Source organism: Dipodomys ordii, unplaced genomic scaffold (assembly GCF_000151885.1).
Source record: "Dipodomys ordii isolate 6190 unplaced genomic scaffold, Dord_2.0 Scaffold7, whole genome shotgun sequence".
NCBI classification, from domain to species: Eukaryota; Metazoa; Chordata; class Mammalia; order Rodentia; family Heteromyidae; genus Dipodomys; species Dipodomys ordii.
Window position 1 is genome coordinate 6,553,896 of NW_012267223.1, and position 23,193 is coordinate 6,577,088.

General features: G+C 39.1%; 1 protein-coding gene across 1 annotated transcript; it reads left to right on the forward strand.

The window, feature by feature from the left end:
* Nucleotides 1-5,987: 5,987 nt before the first annotated feature.
* On the forward strand, nucleotides 5,988-19,693 carry Apoh (apolipoprotein H (beta-2-glycoprotein I)). The gene is made up of 8 exons (XM_013037773.1): nucleotides 5,988-6,085; nucleotides 6,748-6,924; nucleotides 9,244-9,340; nucleotides 10,495-10,571; nucleotides 13,172-13,360; nucleotides 16,017-16,196; nucleotides 17,746-17,943; nucleotides 19,532-19,693. The coding sequence occupies exons 1-8, from the start codon at nucleotides 6,022-6,024 to the stop codon at nucleotides 19,594-19,596; spliced, it is 1,047 nt and encodes a 348-aa protein (XP_012893227.1). The 5' UTR covers nucleotides 5,988-6,021; the 3' UTR covers nucleotides 19,597-19,693.
* The last annotated feature ends 3,500 nt before the right edge of the window (nucleotides 19,694-23,193 follow it).

The following is a 23,193-nucleotide window of genomic DNA, read 5'->3' on the forward strand; positions in this document are numbered from 1 at the left end:
AAAAAAAAAAAAAGGCATTTTTCCCAAAATAATTCAAAAAAATATAAATCCCTTACCCATACTGTGCTTGTGCCTTTATATATGATCCTGAAGCACAGCACCTAGGCCCAGAGTTCAAGCCCCACAAAAAAAAAAAAAAAAAAAAGAGAAAAAGAAAATAAAAGGCCTTATTCCCAGAAATTATTTCAATTTTTCTAGACTGAAGCCCTTTCTTTTTTTTCAGACAAAAGAATGTGCAACCAACATTAAGAAAATTAGAAAATTTAGAAATTTCAAGGTATAGGTACTCTTTTTTTTCAATATTTTATTTTATTTTATTTTTGTTGGTCTTGGGGCTTGAACTCTGGGCCTGGGCACTGTCCCTCAGCTCTTCAGCTCAAGGAGAGTGTTCTACCACTTGAGCCACAACACCACTTCCAGTTTTCTGGTAGTTTATTGGAGATAAGTGTCTCACAGACTTTCCTGCCCAGGCTGGCTTTGAACTGTGATCCTCAGATCTCAGCCCCCTGAGTAGCTAGCATTACAAGCGTGAGCCACCATCATCCGACTTAGTTTTTTTTTTTTTTTTTTTAAAGGTAAAAACTAGTTATGGGTAGAGGAACCCAGTATCCACACAGAGGTGTCTCAGTACTGACTTAGGCTGACTATGTCCTTCTAGACATGTTTAATCAATTTGGTGAAACCCTGAAATATATTCCTTATCCCTTTACAAATGCATTATCATTAGATTTTATTATTGTAGGAACCAATATATTTGCATTTACCTTTGCATGTTGGTGGTAGATGTTGATTAGGATTTCAATCTAGGAAGAAACAATATTGGGAGTATTTCTTTTCAAATCTAAGCTGTTACTAAATGCTTAGTGATAAGGTCAAAGTCTATATTTGTTAAGTAAATAAGAAAGTTTTTGAACATATGAAGCAATGTAGTTTCAGGAAGGCAGAACCTTGGACTCTGAAGTCTACCTCTCTATACTGTAATTTAAAATTTGTACAAGGAAAGAATATAAAGGCACGAAGAATTTCAAGCACATATTCCTATGTCTTGTAAGACAAATGCTGCTATGTGTTCTTCAACTAAGTATCTGCATGTCTAATATCTCAGTCCTAAGCAGGTTGCTTGGTACTGTAACATAATATGTAACACAATAGGTGAATGTTAAATAAACAAGTTGCTAATCTTTTCCAGTGAGTGTAAATTCCAGCAATACAAATCAGCCACTTATTAGCCAAGATGGCTTGCAATTTTCTCTTACCAGTTCTTTCACTTGCTCTGCCAAATTAATCTTCAGTGGTATATTTAAATGTGTCTTGAAAATGTCAGTTGACACCCACTCACACCAGTGAGCTGCTTGATTATTATCCGGAGTCAGATTTTGGAATGTGAGTTGAAGTATGTGAAGAAGAAGATGGCAAATTCAACAGATGAGACAAATGGTCCCATGTATCCCAAACTAGAATATGGATAAAAGTCAAAGGTACAATTCATCTCATATCCCCAAAAGGCTTTTCATTGAACCCATATGTGACTTTGGAAGGGTTCTGGGAACAGTTTGTAGCTCACATATTCAAGTGGAAAAGAACTCAGGATTTAAACTTGATCATGATTTATTAATTGTATGGACTAACTTCCATCATCTTAAAACTTAACTGTAGAAACAGGGGGAAAGTATACCCGCCAGAAAATAAAAAGAACAGAAGCCACAAGCTGCTGTGACTCCCTGTCAGCCTGTTTCATTGCTTGTTTCTTCATGTACCTGTTGTTATTTTGCATCATTTTCCAAAGTTCAGTAGCTGGCAAATAGGAGCAAGGTGTTGATGTTGAGAGAGAGAAGAGAGAGGGAGACAGAGAGACACAGAGACTCAGAGAGGTAGGGGAGGAAGGGAGAAAAGAAGGAAGGGTATAAGGCAAGGAGGGAAGGAGAGAAAGAAGGAGGACCTCTTTGGAAAAATTGAAATAATCCTGGTTGTATTGGTTATTAGGGTGTGATACCAATGGAATTTGAGACCTCAGATGGTACCATTTATGAATAATTTAAGTCTGGGTAGGTGGCTTATTGGCAGAGCAAGTTCACAGCATGCACAAGGCCCTGGGTTCAATTCCCAGCACCTAAATAAAAGCAAATACACACATCTCATTGGAAATACTCTCAAGTAAAACACAAAAGGAACATACCTTTTTCTTTAAGCTATATTTCCAAATATAACAACGCTTATAGAAAAATTGCAGGAATGGACAAAAAAGCTTCCATATTTTCTTACCCCAGAGATCCTGAATCAGATTCTACCAAATGTTCCCCTCAGGATTTAAAGCAAAAGGATTATAATGTCTCCTTAAATTCCCTCAGTCTTTTCTTTGCCCTTTAAAGACTTTGCCTTTGTGAACATTCCAGGGCAGCCATTTTGCTCAAGGTCTTCGGTGTCTTTAGGTATGCACAATGCCCTTCCTTCAGTTATTTTTTTCTCCTTTCCTCTTTTTTCCTCCTCCTCTCTTTCCTTCCCTCCTCTTCCATTCCTCTCCTTTCCTCCTCCTCCCTCCACTTCTTTTCCTTCCTTTCCTTCTTTCTTTTCCCTCTCCTCTCCCTTTCTCCCTCCCTCTTTCCTTTCCTTCATTCCTTTCTGCTATGGTAGAACTGGGCTTTAACACAGAACTTCATACTCACCTCCAAGGCACGGTACTACCTGAGCCGTACCCTCAGCCCTACAATGCTTTCCTTTGAGACCATATTGCAGAATTCCTCCTTGGATAGGAACATTGTGATAGTTAGGGGTCCTAGGAGTCATGCAGTACCAATTTCTCCCATTAGTGATGGCACTGATTTTGATTAAGTGATTAAGATGGTATCTGCCAAGTTTTCTCTGCCCTTTCCCATGCTCACTTTCTTTTTCCCCTTTGCAATGAATAATTGAATTTTTTGGAAACACCTTTAGGACTTAGTATTTACTTCTTATTTATTTATTTGTGAAAATACTGTACAGAGGGTTTACAATTACTTGGGCAAGGTAATGAGTATATTTCTTATAAAGCATTGTTGCCTCCTCCTTTGTTTCCCCTTCCCATCCCTTCCCATCTCCCCCATCCCCCACACCCTGCTTCCCCCTTCCCAGCCCTCCCTCACCCCCTGGCCAAAGTTGTAAAGTTCGTTTTTTGACATAACATCTTGTACATCTCATTGTTGCAATGGGTCCACCTGTATCCCTATTTTCCCTTCCCCTCCACAAATTATACCAACATCAAATACAGTGAAAACAGGGGTTATACTGTGGGGGAGGGACATACAGAGCAACAAAAAATCACCTTATAAATATGTTAGAAACAATCGCAAGAAAGAAAAAACATTTGAGTTCTTATCTTGGGGCTCATTTCACCTCACATCAACTTATCTGACCATTTCGGCTTGTCTCAGACATATACTAGTAATTGCAAATAAGGGAAACCATAGGGCCTATGTTTCTTTGTGCCTGGCTTACTTCACTTAATATATTTTTTCCAAGTCTTTCCATTTCCTAACAAATGGGGCAATGTCATTCTTTCTAATGGAGGTATAGAATTGCATTGTGTATATATACCACACTTTCTTGATCCATTCATCTACTGAGGGGCATCTGGGTTGGTTCCCTGTCTTAGCTATGGTAAATAATGCTGCAGTAAACATAACTGTGCTGGTAGCTTTTGTATGGTCTTGTTTGTGATCATTTGGGTAAATGCCCAAAAGTGGGATTGCTGGGTCATAGGGGAGCTCTATGTGAAGTCTTTTGAGGAACCTAGCAAGATCAATAGAAAGCTCATGGATTGGGAAATCTTCACTAGCCATACAACGGACAAGGGTCTCATATCTAAAATATACCTGGAACTCAAAAATTAAATCTCCCAACAACAAATTCTCAAAGAAACAACTGCCCAATAAATAAGTGGGCTAAAGACTTAAAGAGAAACTTCTCTGAAGAGGAAAGAAGGATGGCCAATAGACACTTGAAGAAATGCTCAACCTCTCTAGCCATAAAAGAAATGCAAATCAAAACAACATTGAGATACCAAGAGATATCAAGAACTCTGATAACAACAGATGCTGAAGGGGATGTGGACAGAAGGGAACCTTACTGCATTATTGGTGGGAGTGTAAACTTGTTCAACCACTTTGGAAAGTAGTATCTTAGTTCTTATTGCATTATTATAGTTCTCATTTTAAATGATCATATGAAGACTTCAAATTCACAACTGTTAATGCAAGTATTCCTACTTTATTATTTCATTGGTGTCCTCCTGTGAAGGGGAACCTTCTATTCTCTCCATGTATTTGTTAGATGGAAAAATACATTGTTTTCAATTAAAATATAACTATTTACAAAGATCTTAAATGTTTTCTTCCATGAGCTTTTATGATTGCAACTATCCAAGTACATGGACCAAGTAAATGGACCATATTTCTACCCATCTAGAAAATTCCCTTGTGCAATGGAACCTATCTATTAGCAAATAACATTAAAACCTTCTCTTCCCATCAGCTCTCCTCTTAATGTTGATCACTACATTTATAGCTGCTGCTAAAACATTCTCTTCTCCATTTCAATCTTCATTTTCTCAAGTCTTCTTTCCCTGAAGATGAACATGCTTCATTTCCCTCTCCATCTTTGGGTTGTATAGACCATAATGGCCCATGTTGACCTCATCACTCTCTCTCTTTTGCTCCCACAGAGGGGATTCTTCACAATAAAGCAGAAGCTGGGAGTTTTCCAGCCAATAAGCATCTTTCTCTTTAGAAGGACAAAAGGAGAAGGACCACCATTATTTTCTGTTGGCAGCAACACACTTTTCTTCTTATCAGGGAACACAGTGTTCATTAGTGGCATAATTTAAGAACCACTGCCTGACATGAACTTTTTAAAAATGATTTATTTCAAGGAACTTTAGATCTATGGATATAAACCAAGTCTACCCAACAAAAACAAGCAGAGGTCATTTATTCAGAGCTTGCTACAATAAGGATCTAACACCACTTATGTTTAGCGGGGACTCAAAATGAAGCAGAGGAATGGGAAAACTTTGTTACCGTGCCTTGATTGGCTGTTGGTAAGAGGAAAATGGAAGCAGGTTAACCAGATATAGGGCATCTTATGGTATTGGTTAGAGGAACAAGTTGGACTTTCTTTTGTTGGGTCAATTGTTACAAAGATTGCTATTTGGCTTTCTACCTTGATTTCTACAGAGATTGTGAGCCACAGTGTTCACATATGGCCTGACCAATTGTCTATCTGTGTGTTCAATTCCTTTGAGTGACTGATGTGAGAACTGTGGACTCCAGAAGGTTCCCATCGAAACACTCCCCAACCATAGCATATGTGTCAATCCATTCTCTCTCTTCCCACTCAACTTTTCTTCTTTGAGTCCTAGCCTGTGGTTTCAAATCAACTTTCCAGTCCCCAATACAGACTTAAAAACCTGTCTAGACAGATCTGAGTGCTTGAGCAGGACTTTGTGAGCATGTTAATGTGCCAATTTGACATGAGAGAAAATGGAAGATTTACAGACACTTGCATCTGGAGCTTTCTAGAAGATCTTGTTATTAACCATGATATCAGTGGGCATTATATCAGTGTCTCCTGAAGATGTTCTTTTGAATCCTATAAGTAGAAACTTGAACATGTAGAAAAGGGGGACTGAGACAGAGAGCAGGTGATTGTCCCAAGTTTCTATAGGAGCTCCAGCCATTTGGTGATCCATTCGTAATATATAGGAAAGAAAGATGGTGAATTTTTCCAGTGGCAATAATGGGTAACACGAAGCAGAATGTCCTCTATCAAAGGAGAATCACGTATCAAAGATTTCACAACATCTAACAGGAGTGGAGTTAATGATTAAAGATCTAAGGGTTCCTTTCCAGTCATGTCACTTTATCTTCTGTTTATAAAGAGAAAAGTACGCCCACCAAAATGGTTTAATGTTTAAACGATTTTATGTTTTCTTTCTTTTTTTTAAGCAGAGGAAATCCACTTTGGTGGTGCCAGTGTGAGCCATCCATAATGGTTTCTCCTGCGCTTATTTTGTTCTCCAGTCTTCTCTTCCATGTTGCTATTGCAGGACGAAGTAAGTGCTTTTGCCTTTGAAAAAATAGTTAATTTATATAACTCTCAAGTCTATGTCAGGGATTAATAATGCTGGCTTTAAATTCAGAGTGGGTGCTGGAGAGACTGCAATGAGACATAGTCTCCGATATCGCTATGCTTAAAGCTCTACCAAAAGATATTAAGACCATGTAGGCCTTGATGTACTGATATATAATATATGGATAATAATAATACCTATTTCAAATGGTCCTTGAGATTAGATGAGGTATCACATATGATATTATTATTATCAATAAATATATCTCTCTCTTCCTCCCTCTTTTCTTCCTTTTACTCTTTCCTTCCTTTCTTTCTCTCTCTTTCTCTTTCTTTCCTTCTTCCTTCCACATCCCTTCTTCCTTCATCCCTCTTCCTTCATCCTTTCCTTCCCTTCCTTCCTTCATTCTTTCCCTTCCCTTTCCTTCCTTCCTTCCATCCATCCTTCCTTCCTTCCTTCCTTCCTTCCTTCCTTCCTTTCTTCTTGCCAGCCTGCCTGCCTGCTTGCTTGCTTGGTCTCACTGTATATCTTAGGTTGGCTTCAAACTAACTATCTTCCTACCTCAGCCTTCCAAATGCTAGGATTATAGGCATGCTTCACCCTAGGTTAGCTTTCTTAACCATATACTTTGTGCTCAATTTCAGCCTGTCCCCAGCCAGAAGTGTTGCCATTTGCTGATGTCGTTCCATTCAAAACTTATTACCTCCCAGGAGAGCAGATCCAATACTCCTGTAAGCCAGGCTATGTGTCTCGGGGAGGGATGAGACGGTTTACTTGTCCTCTCTCAGGAATGTGGCCAATCAACACTCTGAAATGCACACGTAAGTCAGCAGCTTCTCTCCTATTCTTTCCCTTCATTTGGGTCTTAAACACTCTTTTGGGTGGGGGAGGGGAGGGGGAAGGGAGGATAATCTAATTTAATCATGCTCAGGATGCAGAGGGCCAACAGGGACTGTGGAGGCTGTTGAAAAACAAAAGAGCCTGGAAATTTCTCCGGGAGAGAAGAGAGTAAGTGCAATAGTTGCTGTGTAGGAAAAAAGAAAAGGTTGTGGCCTGGAACTCAAGAAGCTTAAAAAAGAGACCTGAACTAGTTAAAGGGGAGAGAAACATTATAGATGTTAATAGACAAGTGAGATATTCTGAAATGTAAAGTGATGCCATAAAACTTAGACAAAACTTGGGGATTGATGACATCTTTGGGCTTTGTCACAGAGTGAAAGCAGATTTGTCACTGAAGCAAATCTAATTTTCATCTAAATCACATATTTGTGCACAAAGTTATATGAAAACCTAAATGTCAGATACTAAATTCAACTATAAATGATATATTTCACTCTTGTTTTATTATAAGTGGTTGCCTTTGTTTATTTCTCAGAACATGGTTCCATAAAAGCTTTATTTATTTGTTTGTTTGTTTGTTTATTGTTACTGTAAAGGTGATTTATAGAAGGGTTACAGTCATGTAAGTCAAGTAATGAGTATATTTCATTTTGAACAGTGTCACCTGTCACCAATTCCATCATTTTCTCCAAGTTTTTTCCTTCTTGACCTATTCCCCCACAAGTTGTAGAGTTCATTTTCTTGGGTTTTTGTTGTTGTTAGTTGTGGGGCTTGAACTCAGGGCCTGGGCGCTGTCCCTGAGCCTCTTTGTGCTCAAGACTAGCACTCTACCACTTGAGTCACAGCACCACTTCCGGTTTTTGAATGGTTAATTGGAGATGAGTCTCACGGCGATTTTTCTTCCTCAGTATGGCTTCACACCATGATCCTCAGATCTCAGCCTTTTGAGTAGCTAGGATTACAGGTGTAAGCCACCAGCAGCTGGCTAGTTCATTTTCAACATAGTGTCTAGTGAACATCACAGCTACATTTGTTCACCTTTGGTCCCACCATTTCTGTGCTCCCCCATAACCTCCCCCAAAGAGATAAACATGCATGTAAGACAAATGATACAGAAATCAAAAACAGTAACAAAGGAGAAAACAGAAAAACAAATAACAAAAACCAAAAGCAAAATAACACCAACAAAAAATCCTCTTGTTTCCATATCTTGGAGTTCATGCTGATAAGCCCTGTTTTTTATAAGCAAATATTAAGTAATCAAACAGATTAAAATTTGACAATTATATGTAGAAGTCAAGCAGTAAAGATAGCTATGTGAATCTAACTTCTAAATATTTGTATAACACCTTTATCAAAATTACATATGTTGATGCAAGTATGTTTGTGTGTGTATGTTTGTGTGTGTGTGTGTTTGTGTGCATGTGTGTGTTTGTGTACGTGTGTGTGTTTGTGTGCATGTGTGTGTTTGTGTGCGTGTGTGTGTTTGTGTGCGTGTGTGTGTTTGTGTGCATGTGTGTGTTTGTGTGCATGTGTGTGTTTGTGTGCATGTGTGCCTGGTACTGAAGCTTGAACTCTGGACCTTGCATTTTCATTAGGCTTTTTCATTCATGGCTGGCACTCTACAATTAGAACCATACCTTCGTTCCAGCATTTTTCTGGTTAAATGAAGCAATAGTCTCCCAGATTTGTCTGTCCAGGATGACTTTGAACTGGGATCCTCAGATCTCAATCTCCTGATTAGCTAGCTTATTGCTGCCAGGGATTGAATCAAATACCCTGCACCTGCTAAGCATGTGTTCCGCCCCTGACTGAGCTATGCTCCTGCCCATCAACATAATTTTAATGAAAACTCTGTATATGCTCACTAGGAAAAATTTAGCTTTATATGAGCAATAACTCTGGAACATCTCCAAGTAATTTTCAACTGCATGTTTTTGCAGTAATGCAAAATGTATGTGAAATTCAGTGTCTTTCTGTTTTCATCAGCATATCACTGACACTGATTATGTTCTTTATAATTCATATTTTATTGGCTGCATAATAGTTAAGTTGTTGATTTACTTTGACTAATTAAAACAATCCATTGTTGGTGAACATTTAGACTGTCCAACTTCTGTTCCTAGCAATAACAGTGTGATGAATACCTTGAAGCATCCATCATTTGTGTGGCTTTGAGTTTCTTTCTTGGAATAATTACTTAGTAGTTATTGGACCAAAGGATAGCAATGAATTTGCATATGTTATGTACATGGAATAATCTGCCAATAGATATTTACCTTTCTCTTCTTAAATCACAGCCAGAGTATGTCCTTTTGCTGGAATCCTAGAAAATGGATCTGTACGCTATACAACTTTTGAATATCCCAACACGATCACTTTTACTTGTAACCCAGGGTAAGGATTGTCATGAGAAGAAGCAGCTGACAGACTGAATACATTTCAGTATTTTAAGATAATTCTCAAGATTGGTCCCTATTTTATTTCTAGCTTTCATGTTGGGCAGACTTTAGCCTTGCTTTGAATACATTTTCTTGGGGGTATGTAGGATAGGGAAAGAAGTGGAAAAATTTAAATCTAAAAATGCAATGTGAAATTATCACTCTAATCTCTCTGCTCCTCATTAATTATCTGAGGAGGCACACTGAAATGGAGGAGGCACACTGACTTGGACAAAAACTCTGTACAATCTAGGGGCCGGATCTGAGACAGGATTAGAATACTTTAGAACTAAGGCTTGGGTTTCAGTTATGAGGATAACTAGATTGACCAACTTGGTAGCCATTAGAAATGAATTCTGTAGAGAACATTGGGAGTGTGTTGACATAGACTTAAATTCTCTTAACCCTCAACACAGCACAACATTTCCAGGAAGGAAGTGCTCATGGCCGGCCCCTGAATAGAAAGACACTACTGAGATATTGTAAATAGCATATTGGTTGTCCATTGGGCCACCATTTAACTGAAGATCCTTGTTTGTGAATGAAGATTTGAGTCAAAAACAAGAGCAAAAAAGAGGAAGGGAGAAGAGAGAGGGAGAGAAAGACAGAGAAAGAGAGAGACAGAGAGAGGTTGTCAAAAACATCAGTTTAGGGGCTGGGAAGGTGGCTCAGTGGTAGAGCACTTGCCTTGCATGCATGAGGCCCTGGGTTCGATCCCTTAGCACCACATAAACAGAAAAAGCCAGAAGTGGCGCTGTGGCTCAAGTGGTAGAGCGCTAGCCTTGAGTTGAAGAGCTGAGGGACAGCGCCCAGGCCCAGAATTCAGGCCCTCGCCAGATCAAAAACAAAAACAAAACAGTTTGCTCATGAAGAGGTTATATGGGAAAATCTCTAAGCTCAAGAGTTCAAGGTCAGTCTGATAATATAGTGACATCCCCTCTCTCTCAAAAAAATAAAAATAAGAGAGTAGTAGATGTTGGGGGTGTAGCTGTGGTGGTGGTAGACTTTATGCTCAGCACACAGAAGCCCCTAGGTTCTATTCCCCCAATATATTTGAGATGCAAATGATAGATTATTTTACTCTTGATAGATTAAGCTTTCCTTTTGCAGGTTTTACCTGAATGGCACGAATTCTGCTAAATGCACGGAGGAAGGGAAATGGAGTCCGGAACTTCCTGTCTGTGCTCGTGAGTCTATGGGTCCCAATTCTGGGTAGTATGACCAGTTGGTTTGTCTTGGAATTCCTAGTTTCAGCATTAAAGTCCTACAATCCAGAAACTGCTCAATTCCAGAAAGCCTTCGGTCCCAGATCAATAAGGTGTTTCATCCCCTTCTTGGAGATGACATCCTATTTTGGAAGATGAAACAACCCACTCAAACCACAGAGTGTTTTACTCATGAACACATTTTATATCCTCTACCTGCTGGAACCCATCCCTGTTGGGTTTAACAACAAGATTTCCTTGGTGTTTAGGCAAGGGCTTCATTATGTTTGTTGTTGATGTATGTAGCAGGAAATTGCCACAATTTGATTAAGAGTATAACTTGACCTCAAGCAACCTGGGCAATGCTCTACCATTGATCTAGCTATCTCCTCACTGGTGGCTAGGAGAACTTACGTAAGCAGTGAGATGAAAATCTTCAACTCTAGCATCTCATTCATTCATTCATATATACATACCATTAATAATCATCCATTGGGAAGCAGCCAGATCCTGCTCCTCCACAGTCTAGAAGGTGTTGAGTATTGGTCTATGGGAGTAAGTCTAGGGATGGAGACAAGGAAAGTGCTCTTCACAGCAAGTTAAGAGGCCACTGCAGGGCTTGGCATCCTAGCTTCTGACAGATTCCTCTAGTGTTTTATTCAGGTTATGTTCAGCCATGTAGTCAGGAGAAGCTGGGGGTCTGCTTCTTCAGGGAGGGCTGTGCTCCTGTTTCCTAACTTGTGATTTATTTAAACCTGACCTTTGACCAGGAAGCCCATGCATCACAGTAGTGGCTGTGGTTTTTAAAAGCTTTCAGGGAAAAGTCAAACAATTTGAAATAAACCTTAACTGAAAAAAAAAAAAAAGCAACTCCATCTCCAGACTTGCCTTTCCCACTTGAGCCATGCTCAAGTCCTTTTGCTTTTCAGTTTATTTCTCAGGTATGATTTCCTACTTTGGTCCAGATTTTCATTAGATCAGTATCCTCCTACCTCTACCTCCCACAGCAGGGATTACAGGAATGCATTACCATGCCTACTCCACCAAAAAGTTTTCTAAAAGTTAATTCACTAATTCACCCAGCAATAAGAATTGTCAGGGGCTGGGAAGGTGGCTCAGTGGTAGAGCGCTTGCCTTGCATACATGAGGCCCTGGGCTCGATTCCTCAGCACCACATAAGCAAAAAGAAAAAAGCCGGAAGTGGTGCTGTGGCTCAAGTGGTAGAGCGCTAGCCTTGAGCTGAAGAGCTGAGGGACAGCGCCCAGGCCCAGAGTTCAGGCCCCACGACCGGACCCAAAAAAAAAAAAAAAAAAGAATTGTCATAGTTCCTTCCCTTTTAAGGAGCTTTGTATCAATTTGGTAAGTTTACCTTTTTAGTTACTAACAAAAAGGATACAATTGCTTCCATCTAATATGAACAAGCATGTTTTACATGTTAGTGTGTACATGAATCACTTGAACATCTTGTTAAACTCTGGATTCTGCTTTATGCATCTGAGGTGGTTCTGATTTTCAGCAAGTCTAACCAGCGCCCAGGCAATGCTCACGCTACTAGTCCATGGATCACATATTGAGAAGTCAAAATGCAGATCATTCAAGTTAAATCACATGTTGGTCAGCACTATCATACATTAGTATGCCTTCCTCTGAAGTTATCAAGATTCCTATGTGTCAGGGCAGAGGGATAAGCCACTACTGTGTATCTATGGGTCCTTGAAGCTCTGTGTGCTCATTTGTTTTAAATTTAATTTAACTTAATTTTTTTTTGGTGTGTGCTAGTCCTGGGATTTGAACTCAGGGCCTAAGCATTGTTCCTGAGCTTTTTTCCCCTTCTTTCTCACAAGTACTGTACGATTTGAACCATACTCCCATTTTCAGCTTTTTGTTTTGTCAGTTGTGGGGCCTAAACTCTGGACCTGGCACTGTCCCTCAGCTCTTCAGCTCAAGGCTAGCACTCTACCACTTGAGCCACAGTGCCAGTTTTGGCTTTTTCTGCTTATGTGGTACTGAGGAATTGAACCAGGGCCTTATGCATGCAAGGCAAGCACTCTACCACTGAATCAACTTCCCAACCCAGCTTTTTTTTTAATTGAAGAATCTCATGGATTTTCCTGTCCAGGCTGACTTTGAACCACAATCCTCAGATCTCAGCCTCCTAAGTAGCTAGGATTACAGTCTTGACCACGGATGCCAGACAAAGCTATGTGTTTAAGCCTCATATACACAGAGTTCAAAAGCAGGAGGTATTTTAGTAGGAACAAATTGAACTAACAATGAAGTCAAATGTCAGGACCATGTCGAGTTGGAAACCCAATATCTACGCTGTTGTAAAAGTTGTAAAAGGCAAATCCACCCTGGCAAGACTTCATTTATTTTATTTTAGGTTTTAATAAGTTGACACATCAGATTTGGGATCACATTTTCCTATTTGGCCTGTATAATTGACTTTTTTAAACCTTGTTGTTGGATCAAAATTCACATTTGTTTCATGATATATTTGGATTTGTTTTCTTTCTGGAAAAGGCATGTATGAAGCCATTATTTGTTTTATAGATATGATAGCTCTTTCCCTTTTTTCCCAGCCATATCCTGTCCTCCACCACCAATACCTAAGTTTGCAACACTTCAGGTTTACAAGCCATCAGCTGGAAACAACTCAATGTACAGGGACACAGTAGTCTTTGAATGTTTGCCACACCATGCCATGCTTGGAAATGATACAATTACTTGCACAGAACATGGAAATTGGACTGAATTACCAGAATGCAGGGGTAAGTGAATGATATGGAACAAAACAATGGTGCTACTCATTTTTGAAAAGTATTGAATAGCTCAACAATTATGGGGTATTTAAAATTACCTCCTTCAATAAGTGATTCATGAGCATAGACACTATGTACGAAGCAATGTGCTTGCCACCGAGGAAACCAGATGAACAAGATATATTTATGATCCTTCTCAAACTTGATCTGTCATTACTATCTTTGAGTTTGTCTACTGCATAACAAGTAGACAAGTTATAGAGTTTATCATGTACTCAGAGTTATTGTAAGGATGGTAGATTTCCAATGGTGATTTTGTTTTTTTGGTGTGTTCGTGCCAACACTGTGGCTTGAAGTTAATGACCTTGTGATTTTACTTAACCTTTTTTCTTCAAACTTAGCTGGCTCTCTACCACTTGAATCATACCCACACATTCAGCTTTTTGCTGGTTAATTGGAAATAGACTTGTGGATTTGTCTATACAGACTGGCTTTAACTATGTTCCTCAGCTCTCTCCCTCCTGATTAGGTAGGATTATAGGTGTGAGCCATTGCTACCCATTTCAATCTATGGAATGATTGATTCAAAACATAAGTGGTTTTGAACATGGGAGAACTCTCAATAACTATGATAACCTGCACCATTGTGGGTCAGGCACTGCTTTCCTGCTGTAGAAGTGTCATCTCATTTAAGTCTCCAAAATCCTAAACCGCAGGTTTTATTTTTCTCCTTGTTATCCTCTCTTCACTTGGGTGTATCAGCTGTTAACATGTGTGACATTGTCTCTCTCCATAGACAGATCTTCTTCTTGTCTATGAGTCATGTGAAAGTAAACTATATGCATCATGACACCCATAAATATAGTCAGCATGGATAGGTTAAGATCAATGATATTCTACAGTATCACTGTACCCAATCCAATTTAACACATTTGAATTATTAATGATAATTTATATCATCCTAATACAATAATCAATAACAATATCATGAAAAATTTAGTTCAGATATAATTTTCCCCAGTGGATTCAGAAAGATAGAAACACACATGTTATTGTATTTTAGGTAAGGTTCAATGAATACACCTTCTATGTAATTATCCTCTTTATTTATGATTACATACTTTTATCTGTCATTGACATTTTGAAGAGTATATGATACTTTTTTGCAATATGTATCGTGAATTTGTTGATTCAAATAAAATATTTTTGTTAAAGAATACATTCTGAGCTGAGCTCTGGTAGCTTATACCTGCAATCCCAGCTACTCAGAAGGCTGAGGTCAGAGGATTTCAGTGTAGCTAGCCCTGGCAGAAAAAGTTTTCATGAGTCCAGCTCCAATTAACCAGCAAAAAGCTGGACTGGAGGTAACTCAGGTAGTAGTGCACCAAGCCTGAACAAACAAGCTTAATGAACTCAAGGCCATAACTTCAAGCCCTAGAACAGATACAAAAAATATATTCTGTCACATCAGTAAGCATATATGCCAGCTGCTCTATTACTGTTCATATTTAGTGTAATCCCTTTACCCACTGAGACGAGCCAGATCATCTTTTGGTAAAGTCATCTCTTTTTTCTTTCATAGTTGCAAGTACCCTGTGAATGATACTTGAGACTGTGCATGTATCCACTCTAGGCAACCATTTGAGAATTCGCTTGACACCACTTAAGGCATTAGTAGTTGCAAAATGGAGACTTTCTCATTCTTTCTTTACTTGCTAGATTACCAGAGAGGAGCTTTCCTTTTATCCACTTGTTTTTCAATATTATTATAGATCCATGAATTCTTTGTCACTCAATGTGTGACAGAACCCAAACTGAGCCAAGCAGTCCAACTCTGGAGTTTGAACTCTTGGCTATCTTCAAACATTTTGTGCTCCTGGATCCAGTCTTGGCTCCAGTCTCACTCCTTTGTAGCTTAGGCTATGAGTGTGGGTTTTTAATGTTAAGGATTTTCAAGGGACCAGGAAGCAGTACCGGTTTTCTTGGACACATTTCATGTTTCTTTTTTGCATAGTCTCAGGAAAATAAGAGTAACTAGGTTTGAATATTTCAAAGATAAATAATGCTAGTAAGTGGTCATGAGAAGGGGTACAGTTGGGGTTTTAACATCATAGTTTGTTGATCAAAAGAAAGACTTTGATCTTCCTTTTTCAAACCCAGCATCTTAGACTGTGGGAACTGATGATAAATAATAACTTTTTTTGTGTGTGCCATTACTGGGGCTTGAGTTCAGGGCCTGGTACTGTCACTTAGCTTTTTCACTCAAGATTGGCACTCTACCACTTGAGTCATACCTCCACTTCTGGCTTTTTTGTGTTTAATTAGAGAGAAGAGTCTCATGGAGTTTCCTGCCCAGTCTGGCTTTAAACTGCAATCTTCAGGTCTCAGTCTTCCAACTGAGCCATGAATGCCTGGTTTGTCATAAACCTCTCTGAAGGATCTGAAAATTATTGTTTCTTTTTTTTAAATATCTAGGGTGTATAAGATGTATAAATGTATAAAAGAATGGGAACCAAATTAAGTACAGACACCCAGAAATAGCATTCAATTCACAGTAACACCGGTGACCCAATGGCTTAATAGAGATAACAATGTAACCTTTTCACAACTTAACTACCAAGTGCTGCTATTTATTACTATTATGTCTCATTGGATCAACTTTTAGAAGTAAAATGCCCATTCCCATCAAGACCAGACAATGGATTTGTGAACTACCCTGCCAAACAAGTCCTTCTTTACAAGGATAAAGCCACATATGGTTGCCACGAAACCTATACCTTGGATGGTCCAGAAGAAGTTGAATGCACAGAGCTAGGAACCTGGTCTGCCCAGCCAAACTGTAAAGGTATGGAAATTGGGGTGAAGTCCTACTAGGTTTCGAAATTTAGAAATCTTGGATGAACATTACTTGCAAGTTTCTTGGATTCATTTTTGACTTGTTGCTCAGACTTGCTTCAGATTTCCTGGCATGTCAAAGGCTCTAGGCCTCACTGGTACATGGGACACCTCCAGATTAGCAAACTTGCTCTACCCTCACCTAGTAGAAGTAACCATCTCCTTCTCAAGCACCGAAGATGTGAAAGTTCATGTGGGCTATCTGTATGTTCTTTCAAATTTCTATCAAAACATCTTTATTTTTTTTTTACCTCTGTCTAGTCTAGGCTCTTGTGACAAAACTCAGCCAAACACTCGAGTAAGTTTGAGGAAATGATGCTTATTATAAAAAAGTAAGATACAAGCGCATATGGAGATGAAGAAATGACATACAATTGGTGCTCCTGAGGATTGCAAGGGAAAGCCGAAACTGCAGCTAGCTTTCCCTCTCTCCATAACTACTTCCATCTTGTTTTTTTTTTTCTGCTTACTTGGATTGAATCGATAACAGGACCTCTCAGCTTAAGATTCACTAGCTGGTCTCTGTTAAAGAATAGCAATCTAGGGCTTTGTCTCTGCTCAGGTTGCTGTAGGCTGACAGTTTAAACAAGAAGAGGAAAGTGGACAGTAGGCAAGATGATAAAAGACCAGGGACTTAGGTTGAAATCCCCTAGAAGCAGAGCATGAAACAGGCATTTAAGTGCAATTGATTTATTAAGAGATCTCAGAAGAAAGATAGACAAGAGGGCTGAGCAAACGTATAGTCCTCAAACCTTGCATCAGAGTCTTCTAGAGGATGTGTTAAAATGGATTACTTGGCTCTACCATCAGAGTTCCTGGTTCATAGATGTAAGATGGGACCTGGGAATTTTCATTTTGATCATGTTCGGTATTTAATGCTGCTGGTTTGGAGATTGCTGGGAGGATTGTGGCTTTACTTTAAATCTAAGAGGAGTTTGGGGGCATCAATCTCCTCCAAGATCAATACTAGCAAGAGGCTAGGAGAACTGTCCCCCTGCTAGCCACTCATTGGCTGGGGGCTCTTCTCGTCCCAATTCTGAGAGCAGGGTTATGGTTGGGTTGGTTTGCATAAACCCCTGGGAGAAGGGGCTCCCACTGTGGCTGAAGGCAAGGTTTTGAGAAAGGACATCTTATGAGCTGTGATCAACCCTCATACATAGCTACTGGCTGATGGATGCACTAGCTCCATAAACAAGATCTAGATGGGGCAGTGTAGGTCTGAATAAAGAAGTTCTTTTTCTCACCGAAGTGAGAATCTGGAGTTTCTGCTCTGACCTTATGTGGCTTTCTGTGAGGGAAGTAAAGGTCTTCTTGAAGCCATGAACGATGGATGTTGTTAGCAATCCTATTGGTACTACTCACTAGGTACATTCCTGGAATCCTCTTGTCTTGACTCACTTGTTTCAAGTGTGCTCCTCTACTGGCTCAAAAATCTATATTTTATTTGATGAAAATTCATTGAACTCTTAAGGCTTGACTACATATGTTTTCTCTTTCAGCATCTTGTATCTTATCTGTGAAAAAAGCCACTGTGCTCTACCTAGGGGAAAGAGTAAAGTTCCAAGAACAATTTAAGAATGGAATGAAGCATGGAGACAAGGTTTCTTTCTTTTGCAAAAATAAGGAAAAGAAATGTAGCTACACAGAGGAGGCCCAGTGCATAGATGGCTTCATTGAAATCCCCAAATGTTTCAAGGGTAAGTCTACACTAGAAAGCTAGTGAAGACTTCTGTCTGTCCTTCATCATAATGAGCGCTTTGTTACATAATGACTGTAAGAAGCAATTACAAGACAGGGAGAAATGATCAACTCAAGTAAAGCAAGGAGTGCTTATAGTCTTTCCACTTGCACACATATTTTCCTGACAATTCAGAGTTGTTGTTTCATTCAGTGGATGTTGAGGTGACTTTATACCATCTTGGATGATTCCAAGCTAAGCTGGAGTAATAATACTGAATTATAAACTACCACCTCTTAATCTCAAGTGAAAAAGCACTCAAAGGGGGTGGCAACTAACTGGTTTTGTAGATCTCTTACTGTTTTTTATTTCTGTCTTTGGCAATGCCTAATTTGAAATTTTTCTGAACTGCAAAGTATTTGTTAGAGCAAACTATCACAAGGGAGATGATACTGTGGATGAGTGGTAGTATATAGAAGCGTGCAGTGGCCAGGCATTTATAAACTAAATGCTAATGTAAGTCTTCGGGGTTAAGGTTTCGTTATCTTCCTTTTACGAAGGAAGAACCATCCAGAGGCAGAAGCTATTGTTGGCTCTAGGTGTACAAATGTTTCAAGAATGCTGTGGGCTCCATACTGATAGCTAGAAGAGGAGAATTGAGAGCAGATGTTGCTAAGAGGAGGAGAGGTCTGAGAAGTTGCCCAGCAGAGAGAGAGATGGAAACTAGAACCACATAGCCATCCTCACCTCGGCACATGGCTGGTTTGAGTATTAGAAATGTTATGTGTGAGATGGAATAATGACTCAGCCAATAACATTATTATACTGTAATTTATGCAGAGTTAGAATTGCATTGAATAAATTGTTCTTGCTCAGAAGAGAGCAGAACCCTGGTGAGCTGTTAAATACTAAAACTGACAAAATGAAATAAGCCTGGTACAAACCAATAGGAAAAAAATATTAGAAGAAGATAATTAAAAAGAAAACAAAATCTAGAGCTCTGTTGATGTATTTCTCCAGGCTTTTCTTCCTTATGGTCTTAAGCTAGATGTAACACTGTGGGTGCACTAGAGGATAAATAAAGGACTGATCACCGTTCTTTCTTTTTTAATCTTGGCTGTCAGAGTTATTATACAAAACCTTGCATTTTTTCTCTCCTGGAAACGAGTATCCTATCATTACTCACATGTTTTCTCCCATCACTTAATCCTCATGCTAGTTTCTTTCATATAATTATATTTATTATGCACATTTGTAAAATGTTTTTGATTTGCAAAGCTATTTAACAAATTTAAGACATGATTGTGTTACTCTTAAAATGTTTATCTCACTGGGTACCCGTGGCTTATGTCCATAATCTAGCCACACAGAAAGCTGAGATTTGGTTCAAAGTTAGCCTGAGCAGGAAAGTCTGTGAGACTCTTACCTTGTTTAATGGACCACCAAGAAGTTGGAAGTTGAGCTGTGGCTCAAGGGGTAGAGAGCTAGCCTGGAGCAAAACAAGCTCAGGGACAGTGTCTAGACCCTGAATTCAAGCCCCAGGACCAGCAAAAATAAAATTAAGCTAAATTAATTGTTTTTTTTTTCTTCTCTATCTCCCCTAACAGAACACAGTTCTCTGGCTTTCTGGAAAACTGATGCATGGGATGTAAAACCATGCATAGATGAATAGATCATCTTCAGACTCAAAATTAAACATCCTATTTCTGTCTCTGTTTGTCCAACGAATCCAATGAAAGTAGAAGAATAAAATTACTGAATTCATTGCCTCTACTGTTTCTGTATTGCTTCTTATGGTGACTTGTTTTTTTTTTTTTAGCTATGTTATCTGGTTTAAAAAAATCCAAATATTTGGAACACTGCTTCATGGTTCTAACATGGAAAGTGCAAACAATTATCTGACTAACCCAGTTCCAACTTCCTAATTTATGCTATAAGTTTGAGAAGCATTCTCATGATGAAATATGTATGGATTTCCAAGGAAGCCCAACTAAATTGGTATCCTTGGTTTCATGTCTACATGATGCTCTCCTGCCCCAAACCTTTCCTTATCTACTGACATTCCAGGATCCATCACTGACCTTGGTCCTTTGCATATGTTCAAAACTCTTCTTTTTCCCTGCAATACCTGCTGGCTACATTCACTTAAGACTTTATCTGCCTCCTTGACCCACCTTACTGTATGAGCCCCTTTCATCTGGAAGGAAACCAGTGGAGTTGAGCATAGATATAGAACTGTGAAATAGTAAAGATATGAGGATTTGTGTTGGCATCTAGGGGTAGGATGTAGTTACAATCGGTCCTTAGTGTCAGTGGGAATATGATTCCAAAGAGAACATCACTAAGAAAAAAAATGTTCAGATGCAGATTCGAATATACTCAATTTTTCCTGTACTATATAAACAATGGATCTTGGCAGCCATAACTTGAAGCCACATTTATAGACTACAGTAGTGTCACAAAAGGATGTTGTACATATTAAACATCTTACAAAAGGATATCTTATTTCATGATCTTTGTCTTGAGTACTGCAGATGCTTGATTATTTTTTCCTACAATGCTGAAGACATGTTCCTTTTCAACAAATCCAAAATTTTACTTTATCATTAATTTAAGTATATTACATGCTCTTTTATGGAGGACCTGGAGAGTTATCCTAACTTTTACCTTGCTTTGAGGGTACTGTTTGCTTTTGGGGAGGCAGATTTTCACAAAGTTAAGGGCAAGGAGAGACACTGCAGATCATATGATGATTTAACCAGGCTTGAGGATAATGCCAGCATGGGCAAAGTTACTGAGACTATCTCAACAAGAAGAATGTAAACAAAAAAAGCTCTGTGTGTGTGTGTGTGTGTGTGTGTGTATGTGTGTATGTGTGTGTGTAGCATGTCCAAGGCTCAGCGTTTAAGCTCCAGTACTGCAAAAAAGAAAAAAAAGCCTCTTTGCTTTTGCTCAAGGTTAGGGCTACCACTTGAGCTACAGCACCACTTCTGGCTTTTGAGCAGTTAATTGGAGATAAGAGTCTCATGGAGACTTCTCTGCCTGGGCTGGCTTTGAACCACGATCTTCAGATCTCAATCTCCTGAATAGCCAGGGTTACAGGTGTGAGCCACCTGCACCTGGCTCATGAACTTTTTTTTGCTTGGGCTAACTTTAGTCCTCATGATCTCAGACTCTTGAATAGCTAGGATCACAGTCATTAGTCACTGTGCCTAGCTAATTTATACTTTTTTTTGTTCTCTAAATAGGAAGTTCTGAGTCATTTCCCATCCAATTTAAGGAATTTACTGGTTATGGAATTCTTCTGATATTTATCTTTAATGTGTTTATATAATCAGTAATAATTCTTGGTATGTATAAATTGTTTCTCATCTAGATAGCTAAAGCATTCAAGTATTTTATTATAATAATAAGAGTGCTTAATAATGTAACATGGTGAATCATTGAATAAAATTATATTATGTAGATTATTGGTTTATGCATAAGTACTGTTATAGAGGAACTGGTATTTTTGAAACAATTAAAAATACAAAAATCTATGCCAGTCAATCTCTTAAATTCTTTAAAAATGGACAAAAGCCAAATAAATTCATGCCAAGCCGTGTGTAGTGCATTAAACTTGTCATTCTAGCCACTTAGGAAGTGGAGATCAGGATTAATCAGATGTGATTTAAGGACAACCTGGGCATAAAAGTTTATTGGACTCCATCTCAACCAATGGCTGGATTCAGTGGCACATTCCTGTTATCCCAACTAGTGAAGAAGCTAGCTGGGGGGAGTGGTGTGTGCCTATCATCCCCAGTGATATGGATTAGCAAAAGTAAAATACTCAGGGTTCAGGCTGACCAAGGAATAAAACAAGACCCTACTGCAAAAATAATCAATCTAAAAAGGGGTGGGAAGTGTGGTTCAAATGCTAGTGTCTGTTTAGTAAGCACAAAACCTTAGAGTTCAAGTATGGGGAGGGGGGAGAAAGAGTGAAAGAAAGAGAGAGAATGGGGAGAGAGATATTTTATTGCAGAAGAAAAATAACTTCCTATGGAGAATGTATTCACTGAGTTTCACATTCCTGCAGTGGCATCTTTGATTTTCAGTGCAAGTGATATGGGTTACGGATCAATCCTTTACTATAAAAATATTCAAATGTCTGGGGCTTGAACTCTGCTTTTTTGCTCAAGGCTAGCACTCTGCCCCTTGAGCCACAGCTCTACTTCTGGCTTTCTTGGTGGATAACTGGAGATAAGAGTCTCATGGACTTTCATGTCCCAACTGGCTTTAAAACATGATCCTCAGATCTCAGCCTCCTGTATAACTAGATTATAGGCAAGAGCCATTAGTGCCCAGCTTCAAATATGTTTTTGAAAATTGAAAATAAAAAGCATTTTGTTTGATTTATTTTTCTCCAAAACATCGAGGAACAGGTGGTATTTACTTTCAGTTAGAAAGAGGGGGGGGAGAAAGAAAAAAATAACACCTTATAAAAAGTAGACATCTTTTTGGAAACTTGAGAATAACTATTACAAATGTATTAACCTTCTATTTTCTTTATGGAAAATCGAAAGGGAGCTTCCAGCTGTGTTCAATGTTAGGTTTGGCTTCACATTGTGTGTACTACAAAGATTCTGCAGAAGGATCCTGTTGTGAATTTAGATGAAAAACAGTGGTAAACTGAATTTGATTTAGAGTAAGCCTTTTTACAATTTAAATTCTATTGCTGCCTGGCATTTAAAAATATGTAGCTTGGCATTTTTAGATATGTAAAGAAGGCCAAAGAACAGGGCAACATCAGCAGTGCGCACACGCAGACTGCTGCCCTGGAGTGGGGAGGTGACTTCCTGGGAAGAGCAACGAAACAAGAGGAAACCCCGCGTTTTCCACTTGATGTCACATTTCCTTACAAAATTAGTAAACATCTTACTTCTGTTAGTGCAAAACAAAACAAAACGAGGGTGCCATTTGTATGATTCACCCTCCATTCACCTGTAAGGTGTAAAATACCAGGGGTAAATTTTCAGTTCTCTTTTGGACTCAGCTGTGATGCCTATCCACTTAGTGGACACACCTTTCTCTGAGCATTCTGCGAGTAAACCCCTTTTCTTTGCACTTTACTCTTCCCGTCTCCCAGGCTTCTAAGGGTTTTCACAAGCGTGTGCGGAAGCCAGAGAACAGCGGCGTCCAGACAACAGCGGTTAACAGAGCAACCTAAACCCACAGAGCGGCAACCTGCTGGATAGACGATTGACGGCTGGGGGGGCGGGGGGGAGGAGGG